Source organism: Prinia subflava, chromosome 1 (assembly GCF_021018805.1).
Source record: "Prinia subflava isolate CZ2003 ecotype Zambia chromosome 1, Cam_Psub_1.2, whole genome shotgun sequence".
Classification (NCBI taxonomy): domain Eukaryota; kingdom Metazoa; phylum Chordata; class Aves; order Passeriformes; family Cisticolidae; genus Prinia; species Prinia subflava.
Window position 1 is genome coordinate 53,790,006 of NC_086247.1, and position 12,456 is coordinate 53,802,461.

The 12,456-nt window shown below is 46.5% G+C and overlaps 1 protein-coding gene across 4 annotated transcripts in view; it reads left to right on the plus strand.

Annotated features, from left to right (window-relative positions):
* LDLRAD4 (low density lipoprotein receptor class A domain containing 4) overlaps window positions 1-12,456 on the plus strand; it is a 283,789-nt gene that overhangs the window by 254,089 nt on the left and 17,244 nt on the right. For 2 of the 4 annotated variants that reach the window (XM_063397097.1, XM_063397117.1), the window contains one exon: window positions 7,754-7,908. In XM_063397097.1, the coding sequence (XP_063253167.1) occupies window positions 7,754-7,908 (155 nt within the window). Of the gene's footprint in view, window positions 1-4,079; window positions 4,233-4,275; window positions 4,793-7,753; window positions 7,909-12,456 lie in introns of those variants that run through there. The other 2 variants (XM_063397123.1, XM_063397106.1) reach the window with 2 other exon arrangements.

Genomic DNA, 12,456 nt, shown 5'->3' on the forward strand with positions numbered 1-12,456 from the left:
CACAGGGAGCTTAGGCAGGGTAGTCATGCTGCAACCAGAGACTCCACAGAATCCAGTACCAGGTACTAATTGCGAGTACTGCTGGGAGAGCTCTGAATAATAATAGAATTTTAAAAAATCCAAACAAACAATATTGTGATCCTTTCTTGCCTTTTCTCTTACTTAAATAGCTCATTTTTACACTTAGTTGATTTGAGCTCAAAATGTGACAAAAGCTGTGGAATGTGATCAAAATTAAGTATGGAAGGAGGTGCAGTATTTTCAGCACAGCTGATTTTCTTCACTAATTTTGGACAGAACTAAGTGGAGGATTGAAGTAGCCAAAGACTAAAACACATGGAAGCCACTGTATCACAATATTCACCCTAATGGTGGGAAATTTTGGTTCTCAGACACCCCATTACTTCATCCCCTTGGGGATGTTTTCCTGGTCTGAACAGTCTGACGTGATTATCTTCCTCATATTTACAGCTGCCTTTCCCTGCTCAGAGCTTCTCATTCCTCAAGCATCAGCACCAGGAAATTCTGTACCTGTGGCAGGGGGGCATCGAAGTCACCAGCAGAGTAATCTCCAGGGTAAACAGGGCCAGGGCATTATGCTCACTGTACCATTTAACCCTGCTGGAACAGACGACTGCAAATTGCCTATGTCGAGCCAACATGTGAGGACTAATAGAACTGCAGTGGGGATAATTCATAAGTAGATTTTCTCACTCACCAGTGTAAACAGAGCCAGTGCTAGTCAGGTCTGAAATGGTGATTACTTTAAAATCAGCATGTTATAATTCAGTGTCCCTGACTGAACTCTCCTTCCAGTACAGGAAAAGGAACCTGTGGACAGCACAGGGATCACTCAGGCTGTACAACTAACTATGCATATGAAGGGCTGCTTGAATTTCCTAATCCTTCCTATTACTACAGAGTAAAGAACAGCTTTAACTGGGAGTTCATTTAAAGGCCTTAAATACTGCCTTCTTTTCTCCACCAACTTTACTTCTTTTGGGTTGTGTTGCTAATCTCTTCAGAGTGCACCCATCTGCTTGTTCCTTGCACCTAATTACATTAAATACAACAAAATACCTCTGGATACATACTGCTGGCAAATCAGTTACTTGAGTTCAGTGCCTATGAGAAAAGCACTTTTTCTTTCCCTTGGCTGGTGCCCTTCCTTTGTATCTTTTTCTGACAAGCTCTGGATTTAATCAGAAAGGTGAAAGTTTCCCCCAGGTGGCAGTTTGAGAGGTGGAGGCATGGACATTCAATGGGTGCATCTGCAGTTTCTTGAAGCCTTGAAGTTGCTTGACAGTGCAGGGAAGGGGAAGCACCTCTGCACACACACTGTCCAGCTTCCCCAAGGAAGTGACCCCAAGGGGCTGGCTGCAAGCAGGAGGGAACACTTCCTTCTTGTCCATTTTCAAGACTGGGTTTTCTCTTACTCTTCAAAGTAAGGGCTGGCCAAGAACCTGCCCACAGTCAGTAATGTGTTTGGAGAATCAGAGAAAAAAAAAAGGGAGAAGTAGCAGAAACACAAAACTCATACTGAGAAAGCAGCATCTGTCCAGTTTTGGTCACCAAAGCATGACTGTTTCTTTACACTTGAGATTAACATCTTTGCTAACAGTAAAATCAAAAATTCAGGTTTTGTTTTTGTGGGTTCCAGAATGAGTCTTTCATTTTGCCAGTAATGATCTGAGGAGACAGATCAGTGAACATGTCCTTCATAAAATTTCACCTGTTACCAAGTTTAACTAGCCCTTGGTTTTATCATTAATATGCTAGACTTGTAATGGCCTGTGGAGAAGCATTATGACTCTGTGCCAGAACCTGCTTAAGGAGCTTCAACCCTGAGGCCAGAGCAGCCGTCCTGCTCAGAGGTCATGGTGGAACCTGCTACTTGGAATTTTAGCAGGAAGCTGGTCCACCATTTTTGTTGACAGAGAAGCTTATATGGGCTCTCTGGCACAGGGCTTGATTTACATTTTAAAGTTTGTGATAAATTCTTAATAAATAGGTGATGAGCCAAATACTGTACTGAGTTTGTTCTTGAGGATGCTTGTCGTGGGCAGTATTTATGGATACAGAAGCCTGTAACCATTTCAGTCATTGTGCCTGCACATATACAATAATATTTGGTGGGTCTGGGCTAGAGAGGAGGTTAGTTATCAGTCTGTGTGCTGAATCCTCAGTCTTGCCAAAGCAATTATTTGATGTCATGGGTTAATGCTCTTCAGGAACTGAAGACTCTAAACATCTACACTTTGATTGTATGAGTAAAGGAGAAGCATTAATACCAATATATTAATTTGGTTTGTTTTCTGCTTCTTTGTAGTCTTTAAACTGCACTCATCTGAAACCAACTTCTCATTTTAAACACGAAGTTGGAGAATGATGTATGTAGGTCAGTCTTTGGCTCAGAAACATTGTCTTACAAAGTCCTTGAAAACAAAGAGTTTGCAACAGGAAGGTAATTGGCCTCAGCAGCAGCTCTGTACACATTGAGTGGGCATGCCCATACAGACAGCCATGTTTAGAAGTCTGGTCTGTTGAATTAATTGTTTTCAAAGTAGTTTAAGGACAATCAGATTGTAATTTTGACGGTGCTCTGCATCTGATATCTGTACTGAATTACTTCTCTCTGCTGGTAACAGTGCTGTACTTGGTTAATACTCCACTTGCACAAAAGCATTCCATTGACATATAATTTAAACTCATTCTGCTCTTCTAGGAACTCTCAAAGGATATTTATTTACAGTCCACAATCACTGTCCCCGAGCTTGACTGTTGTGTTTGGATTGAGGCCTTAGACCTTGCAGTGTCAAGCTAAATGTCAACAACAGTTTAATAAATCCAGACAGTGGGAATAACCTGTAACCAGGAGAGGGGTCCTGCTGTGTGCTGTGGATATATATAGCAGGATATGTCTCCCTAATATTTTTAAACCCCTGGCTCTTCATAGTGCTAGCTTGATAGGTGACTGCAAGCAGGCCCACTCCTCTCACCCTCTTTCCCCTCCTGGTTTTTGCTCTTTGACTTTGAGTTAGGGCATCTTTTAATTTGAGGCTGGTCCATGGGATTTCCAAACACGGAAGGCATGGGTCTGTCCCCGTGGCCAGTGCCAGAGTGTCCTGGGGGCCTGTGCTGTGTGTGGGGCAGAGCAGTGCTGTTGTGAGCCGAGCTGAGCCAGCCACAGCCTGCTGGGAGAGGGGCACGGAGCCTCACCAGTGCTGCAGCCCATCTCCTCTGCTTTCAGGAGTTCCAAGGCCCTGGCCATGTGGACCAGAGGGTGAACTCACTTTTCTTGTTCACGTAAACACACTTGTCTTATTCGGTGCTTTGGGGATGCCACCATAATTTAGAGGAGTAACTAGGAACGAGAGGAGTCTTGGCCATGATGGGGAAGCCACTATCAGAGGAACATCCTGGGAGTTGAGAGACACGGTGCTAATGGTGCTTCCTAGCATGGCAGAGACACAGTGAGACTGTGCTGCTCCTATGCACAGTGGCAGCAGGGACAGCCCTGAGTCCTGCTGCTGGCCTCCACTGTGGCGCTCTGAGCGGGAATACAGGTGGGGACCGGCATGGGGAGCCCATCTGGCAGTGCTCATCAGCCAGAAAGGCTGGCTCGGTGGCAGGGCTGGGGCAGGCATACGGGTGCAGAGGGGCCAGAGGGGCTGAGGGATAGGCAGAGAAATTCAGGGGCAGGCACAGGGCTTCAGGGGAAGGCAGGCACTGCTGGAGCTGGGAGTTCTGCCAAAGAAACACACATGTGGCTGCAGCCCGGTGTTCTTCTTTTCCCTCCTTCTTTAGAATTTTTTTTTTTTTTTTTAACTTAAGGTAACAGGCATTGTTCCTTCTGAGGTTATGGCTTTACAGTACGGCTCCAGGATGCGCCTCCCCAGTACTTTCCGCACAGGCACACACAGGACTGCCCGTGAAACCCTGGACAGGGAGCCCTGGGCCGCGCCCCGGGATCTCCGCGGGCCCGCTCGCTGTCCGTGTCCCGCCGGGGCCGGCTCCTCTTGCCGGTGCCTTTGGAGCGCCCAGGCCCGGCAGCGCCTCCGGCCGCGCGCGGCCCCGTCGCGGCGGGCGGGGCGGGGCGGGGCGCGGGCACGTGCGCGGGGGCGGCGCGGGCGCGGCGCAGGCGCGGGCGGGCCGGGGCAGGCGGCGGAGCCGGGGCGCCCCGAGCGCGCCGCGCCGGGCCGGGCTTAAAGAGCGGCGGCGGCGCGGGTCAGGTACGGACCTTCCTGCACCCCTCCTTCCCTCCCTGTCCGCGCTCCGCGCCGCCCCGCGGGGCTCGCTCAGCAGCGGGGCAGCGCGTTTCCGTTCTTTTTGTTCTCGCCGGTCGACTGGTTTTTTTAAATTTTTTTATTCCTTTTTGTTGTTGTCGTGGTTTGGGTTTTAATTTTTTTTTTTTTTAATTCGTTTCGCCCCGGGCGCGGAGCCCGGCGGGGCCGTGGTGTCCGTGCGTGCGCGCACACGCGCGGCCGGGGCACGGCGGGGCGGGAGCGGCCGGTGCCGGCCGTGCCCGCCCGCTCCGGCGGCGGCGGCGGCTGCGGGGCGGCAGCCGCGCTCCGAGCGCCGGGAGAGGCGCGGGCGGGAGGCTCCCTGGCAGCCTCCCTGACCGCGTCCCCTCGCTGGATGGAGCCCGGGGCTGCCGGGGATGCGGTGCCCGCCGCGGGGGCTGGCGGAGCGGCTTGAGCCCCCCGCCCGGCGGAGGCGAGCATGTCCAGTGAGCGGCTTAACAAGACAGCGGTGAAGGATGCGCGGTTAAAAGACCTGTTGTTGGAAAGAGGTACCGGCGCGTCCGCAGGGGCAGGGACCGCGGGATGCGGCCCGGGGCACCGCAGCGCCCGGGAGCGCTCGCCGGCGGAGCTGCGGGGTCCGTGTGCGCGGGGAGGTTCGGGGTGACGGTGTGGTGAGATTGCTGCTAGCGTTGTACATGATGCCTCTCTTTTCGAGCTCTTCCCAGAAGGTGGTTTGATTCAACGTGCGGTTAGTTGCCTTTTCCGTGTTGGGCGTTCACCCTGAAACGTCGTGTTTGGTTTTAGGGTTTTCTCCCCCGGAGATTTTTTTATTAAAAATGCTGTTTCTTGCGTGTGAAGAAACGGCTGTATACGAATGCGACAGGCTTGAGGTAGTAAAACCGAAGCCTTTCTCCTCGTGAAGCTGTGCCAGGTTTCTTTCCCAGTGAATTTATAGGACAAGTGGGCAGGCGGAGATGCGTGTCTGGGCGGCGGCGGCCCTTCACGCCTGGCGGGTGCGGGGCCGCGGTGACCCAGTGCCTGTCAGCAGCCGCTAGGAACTATTTAAATGGCCTCGGTCAGTGCCAGCAGATACAGACCGCTGCTGCAGCCTGCCTGGGCTTTGTACCGCTAATAACCTAATGAGCGGCAGGAACGTCACGCAGGAGGAAGAAGAGATTTAAAATGCTCTCTCTCTTCCCCATGTTTTCTATTGAGGGAGTCCTCTTGAACATCAGTAAGGTGTTTTATTGCACTTTGGTGTTTACAATGTAAACTGGACATGGGAAATCCCATGGGTTCACAGCTGAGTGCTGTGGTTTTTGTTTTCTTTATTGTATGGCCATGTTTTAATCAAACATTTTTAAATTATTCCCTCCCACGGGAAGTGCTCACAGACCAAATCCCTCATCTCTGAGGGAGAAGTACTGTCCCTTGCCACTGAAATGCAGGGGCCTCGATAAATTTAGAAGACTCTGCCCTTGGCTGATAAAGTAACATGTTGTTCTAGTGATCTGTGCATTCTAGGAAAGCCTAAATCAACCTTGCTTGTTTTGCATGTTGCCTGCCCTTTAGCAACAGTCTCTCAATTTCCAGTTTAAAGTGTGACATGGACCCAAAAAAAGTTTGGATAAGGAAACCTTTTAGTGCTTCGGTAGCCACAGAATGTGAATTGCAGAAGTTGTCAACTGTGTAAAGTCTGTGTTCTGTGTTTCTGAGCCAAGAAAACCTGACTTTTAACTTAACTGTGATTTGAGTGGGTTTATTTTTTAATTAATTCTGTTCTTCCGGCTTTCTGATCTTTTGGTGCTGACACTGTTAGCTTCCAGTGATGCAAGAGAGGGAAAAAGAAAGATCACTGCCCTGCGTGTTGGGCTGATAGCAAGAGCAGAGCACAAAGCACTGACTAACCAAATTCTTTGAAAATGTTGGTGGTCTTAATGACGGGTGGAAAGTGCTTAACAGCAAAGAATGATAAAGTGATAGACGTATTTTTTCCCTTTACTCTTTCCTTCGTCTTAAATAGGCTTAGTTACTCCTCAGGAGACGATTGTAGACCTCAGCACCTTGGTGGCGGGGCTGTGCCTGCTGGGAGCTTGTGACAGACAGCTGGACCTTGGCACCAGCAGGCTTGCAGCTCCTGCAGTCTGATGTTTTGTTTGTAAGAGATCTTAGAATAATGGAACAGCCTTGGCTTTCCTTTTGGTCCACTGCAGGTTCATCTTGGATTCTGTGTTTGAGTGGTGTTTTTCTCGTTCAGCTTCACAGTTGTGTTGTGTCTGCACAAGTGTTCTGCTGTCACACAGAAAGCTGAGGGTGGCTACAAGTTAGAGATGGGGGGGAAAGGGGACTTGTTTTCTGGTATTTGTTCTGTCCTTTTCGTTGTTTCCATATGTCATCTCTCTGTCCTCATTAGCTTTTTAAAACAGACATTTAATATCAGTTCCCCAAAGTTCATGTTTTTGCATCCAAAAAGTAGTGCCCTTTTTGGAAAGTACTGAAACTTGAGCAACTTGAGCTGCTTCTTTGCTTTTTCTACCAGCCTAGCAACCAAAGACCTCCTCCCATTAAGTGGAGTTGCCTTTCAAGATGAGAGCATCCCCTGTGAGCAATGCAGTTTCCATAGAAATATCATCAGCTCGGTAACTCCGAAGGGCAATTTTTCCCCTTATATTGCTCATCCTTGCTGCTCCAGTATAGCCAAAAGGGTGTAAGAGTGACTCATTTCTAAATATACTTAATAATTGTGGTATAGGCAGGGCTTCAGATAAGATGATGGATTCTGACGGAGTTCATTGTAATTGTATCTCTTGCAACAACCAAGGCCTGGTTTCATTTTTAACGGTGGTGGAGCATGTCTTGTTTTAGAGTACTAGAGCTCTTTTTAGATTTTTACCTGACTGGGAAAGTCCTAGAAAATTTCCAATTTGCACTAGTTGGAGAGAAGGTAGTAATTGAAAAAGACACTGCATGTACATTCAATACTGCTCAAAAGTTTTCCACTCTAGTTAAATAGCTTTCATGCTATGTACTTGATTAAAAAAATTAAGGGTAGTGTACTAGATGAAGTGTCCTGATTCCTTACAGGCTTTGAAGCTTATGGAGCCCTCTGGACTCTACTGGTATTACAGGTGGCATTAAAATAGAGTGGGGTTTGTGTTTATGTGGTTTCTTTGGTTTTTTTGTTCAGTGAAATTGTTTTGTCCAAAAGGCTCATCTGTGGTATTCATGTTGAAGATTTTATTACCTGTGGAGGCTGCAGAGAAGGGTCACCAAGAAACTTTAGTTTTGACCTGCAGCCACTCATACTGATCAATTTGCTCTGGCAAAAACTAAATAATTTTTATACTTTTTAGAACAGCTTTCTTCACAAAACTTTGCAGAACGAACAGCAATAGTATCTCAACCAGATCTATCTCAGAGAGATATTGAGGGTCTTTTCAGGTTGTTGCTTTGATGCTTAACCTTCTGTGTGTTGTTGATGCATTTTCCTCTTTTTTTCTTTGTTTTAGCTGAACTGGAGTTTGTTCAAATCATCATTATAATCGTGGTTATAACTGTTATGGTGGTAGTGATCATCTGCTTGTTGAACCATTACAAACTCTCGACACGCTCCTTTATTAACCGGCAGAGCCAGAGCAGAAGACAGGAGGAGACTCTGCAGACGGTGAGTGTGAGCCCCTTGCACCAAACTCCTTCTCTTTGTGCTGTATGGGCCTGCAGCAGAGCCCCCCAAAGAGCTCTGGTACAGGCAACTGCTGGGAAAACTTCTGATAACACTTTTAATACTCCCTGTAGTTAGGTCTTTTGCCAAAGTTGCATTTGTCAGGAGAAAACAAATTTGAGACACAAATTTGAGGTACACAGTCTTCGATTATTTTTAGACCCTGCTATATTTTATGTAGCCTATATTAGTTTTGCATTTGGAAGCTTAAAGGTGACACTGTGTTTGCTGCTGCTGTAATTTGAGAGGGGAATGAATGGAGATTATCTGGGGTGCAAAGATTTGAAATACACTTTCCATACATTGTCTGGTGCCCTGGAGTTTAATCACTGTTACTGTTCTGTGAAGCTGCCGTGGCTGTTGGCTGGATCAAAACCACTGTCCCAGTAAGGGCCCAGGTGTACTGTAACACCCAGGGAAATGTAATGTTTGCTTCCCTAAAACAGCAAGAAGAGACTAGAAAAAGGGTCTTTCCAAGGACCTGGAGTGCTTAAGATGTGTTGTTACAGAGTCAAAGGCTTAAGACGGAATCTCAGTCAGTACTTGTTAAGACCGTGTTTAATCAACCCAACAGTAAATGGGCACCTAATTTGCCTTGTGAGCCAGGAGTTTGCTGCGTGGGATGCTCTGCTCCCTTGTGAGCGTTAACCACAGTGTGTCCCTGACCTTGGGATATCCCCCACGAGCTGTGCAGTGTCCTGTGGTGTTGCAAGGAGGTCCTTTCTTCTTTTGTGCTTTTCCCAGAGTGGTGCCCTTTGGCCTCTTTGGTGACAGTGATGGTCATGTGTGAAGTCACCTTTTGATGCACTGAATTCCTGGTGACAGTGTTCACAGCTTCATTTTGCTTTCAAAAAAAGTTGGATTGTAACTGAGAGATGTGATCTCATAATGGTTTACACCGGTTCTAACTCATCAGTCTCACCTTTTTATCCATTCCAGTCTTATGTTTCTTCCCTCTTTGTGCTCCCTAGGGAGCTGCCGAGGTGATGCTGAGAGGCCTCAGGGGACTGCTCTGGCTGAACACTAATTGCTAGCTTTTGCTTTTGCTCTCTTTGCTGCAGTCAGATTTCAGCAGGGGAGGCAGCATTGACAGGAAGGAGGCAGGGATGCCACAGTGGCTGCTGTGGAGCTGCCTCCCTGGCAATCCTGGCAATTGGCAGCTCCCCCTGAAAGTCAGGTGTACAATGTGACAATGTCCCAAAGCTCTCTCGTAGTACATCACCTGTGCCATTTTGCTGGGGTGAACTGCTCTTTCCTTGGAGGCCGCAGGGGTAGGAAAGGAGCTGCCTCCTCAAGGAGAGGCTGCTTCCTTGCCTGGCACTTCACTAGTGTACAAATGCTTAGTTATAATTTGGTTACAGATGAAACTGGAACTTGTCAATCCTTAACCTCGTGGACTTGACTGGAAAAATTGACTACATTAATTTGAATGTTGCTTTGAAATGGACACTGTAATTCAAGAACCACAACTCTGTCTGAAAAATGTTAACTGTAATTGCTACAGATGCCTAAAATGAAATAGTTTGAGATAAATGAAACACATTTTCATCTTCACAAATCTTTTTAAACTGTAGTAAGCTGTCAAATGCATGAAATAACCCATTATTTCCTTTGTATGGTTCATTACTATTGTCTGTTATCAGAGGCAGTGGGGTTTTTTGGTTGGTTTTTTTTTGTTCTCTTGGGCACAAGGGAGAACACTTCACGTTCTTGTGAAGAAGAACATGCAGTTTGGCAGCAGGGACTTGGGAGCTGCTTTAGTACCCAGAATTGATCTTAAATCATTTTTAAAACACTGACTCAGTTTCAGTTTGATGTCACCATTGTAAGTAACGATGATCACAGCCAAGTGAGCACTTCACGAGAATTGAAGGGATGGCAAGAACCAGTTACTAATTCTTCTAAAAGCCTTTGGTATAGGTTTGTCATCACTATTACTCATCTGAATTTCTGATAAGCTGCAGCTCTTCCTAGAAGGTCATACTTGTGGGGAATGGGGATTTAGAGGTCTCTGAGTTCAGATGTCAAAAACTTTGAATTTTCCTTTCTCTCAGGTGTTAGAAGGGAATTCTGATAGAAACTGGCTGTGCAGTGCAAACCTTAAAAGCAATGTGCAGAGAATGAGGGTCAGAAGACTAAAGTAAGTGCTCTGTGGTGAGAAACTGCAAATGACCGGTCTGTTCTCATTGTCCACAGTGGAGTGTCTTGCACAAGGTAATAGATAGTGTGAGTGGTGAGATGCAGGTTATACCCTTCTAAAATTCATTTTTGTACCAGGCAGGCCTTGTTCTGTGTGCACATGGTACCCAAGTGCATTTTCTTGCAAGGGAATATTTTTAATGGTATATAGACTCTGAAAACAAATACAAATGTTTATTAACCACTAATGTCTGAAGAAAATATTATTGTGACTTAAGCCTTCTTTTGGTAGAGAAATAGTGAATGGAAATAGAGGAAGTTCAGACATATTTCTTTAAAAAATGGTAAAGCAAATTATTTGACTGTTGGCTAGTTCTGTAGTGAACTCTGGAGTGAACACCCTTTCATGTAACTGAGGTAGCAGAGATGTATCAAAATGTAGAATCCAGCCTTTCCTGTTCAGATGGTTTTTTTGGGGTTTTTTTTGTCCTTTTGTTACCCTCAGTTTTCTTTTTCTTTAAGCCAGTCCTATTTCTAGATAATCTTGCTTTTCACCAGCTAGGTGGTGGCTGAAATACAGAGGTTTCTGGCCTTGTAAAGACCAACTCTTGAGAAAGTTCTCTCTCTTACTCTGGTTCTTCTAGAGAGTTTAATAGGAGTGATCATATAAATTATCTACTGCCTTTATTACCAGCCTCACACCTGTAAAACTCATGGATTAGGCATCAGAAAGAATGAAATAAAAAATATTAGTGGATTTCTTTTTCTGCTTTAACTTCTTCATGGTTATACAAATAAAGGAAAAATCCCCCTGAAGAAACCCCTTCAAAATAAAAAAAAAAGAGGTTGATAATGAGAATTCCAACTTCCAGGCCAAGTCAGAAATTAGAATATTGAAAAGGTTAAATCACTGCAATCACAACTGTTAATATTTGAAGCAAGGTTTGAAGGGCAGAAAAGGGACCAGTCGTAGGAAAAAAAGGCTGCTCTTTGGCAAGTGCACTCTAAATGTTGTTGTTAATGCCTGTTCTGTAAATACAGTTTTCTGTGTGACCACAAGTTCATCTTCATACTTTTTCCTTATTTTTCTTTTCATTCCTCTGCAGTATCCCCTTCCAGTCTTTCCCCTGGTCTTTGGTATTTTATTACCTTGATTATTAGGCCAAGGGCTTTAGCAGATCACAGCCCAGGGCAGGACAAACACCAAGTGCTCAGGAGCAGGGGATGCTTCTGCTGCAGTGCTCAGGATGCTGCCTGCCCTCTCATGGCAGGCCCTGCCCTCTCCTAGTGAGGCTATTAAACATTCCTAGCCTGTTTTAACATTAGCAGAAATAAGAGGTTTGGGGTCATAATTATGAGAGGAGGAAAGATGCTGAGCGGTAATGTTGGGGTGAGCCTGCAAGGTGCTGAACAGTGTCTGTATCACAGTGGATAAAATATTGAACGTTTCCTGCTGCTGGCTTATCCATCAGCAGTGTTGGGCTTCACAGCTGGGAGCAAGCCAAGGCTTGCAGAGCACCTGAGAGGGATAGGAGCTGTGGGGTGTGGAGTACACCAGGAGCATGCCCAGGGGCTGCTTCACTTCGAAACAACAGAATCTCTTGTATGGGAGCAACTGGTGCTACTGGCAGTGCTTGGGGATTTTGGGGCAGAGCCATGTAGCAGCCTTGGAAAGGCACATCTCTGCACAGGGTATGTGTGTCTAATATCCAAAGGGAGATCAGTGTTGCTGGTGTGCCTTTGTTGACCTTGTGTCAGGAGGGTGCTATTGCTGGTTCCCAAAAGCATCCTGCTGGAATGTAGGTAGCTGCAGCTGAGCTGCTGCTGTGGCACTCTGCTGTTTGCTGGGACAAAGCAAAGATAATTCTTGCTTCCCAATGATTAACTCTTAATGTCATCACCAGTGATTTCCATGGGGACATTGAGGGGAAAGCGATTAGCTGATTTACAGAGGGGTACTTAATGAGCTTCTGATGTTCCCAATTTGATTCTTTTTCCCTATCCTGGTGTCTTTGCATTGTCTTTTATAAAGTAGATGTTGGATGCGTGCTGAACACGTGGACTGCCCCAGGCCTACTCCTGGCAGCAAATCCCCTGCACCCATCACACGAGATGCTCACCCTGACCAGCTCCTGCCTCCAGCACCGAGGGCAGCATTACTGCTCAGCCTGCTCAGCTTGCATTAGAACCTGTGTTGGGAATGCCAGTCTTGAATGCCAAGCTCCAGGAGCACAGCTGTAAAAAATACTCTGCTCTGCCCTGTACCAGCTATTTCAGAATAAAAGGGGAATGTCAGGAGGGTGACAGAAAATACTCAATAATATTGACACCTCGGGGATTAGTCAGTAGTTT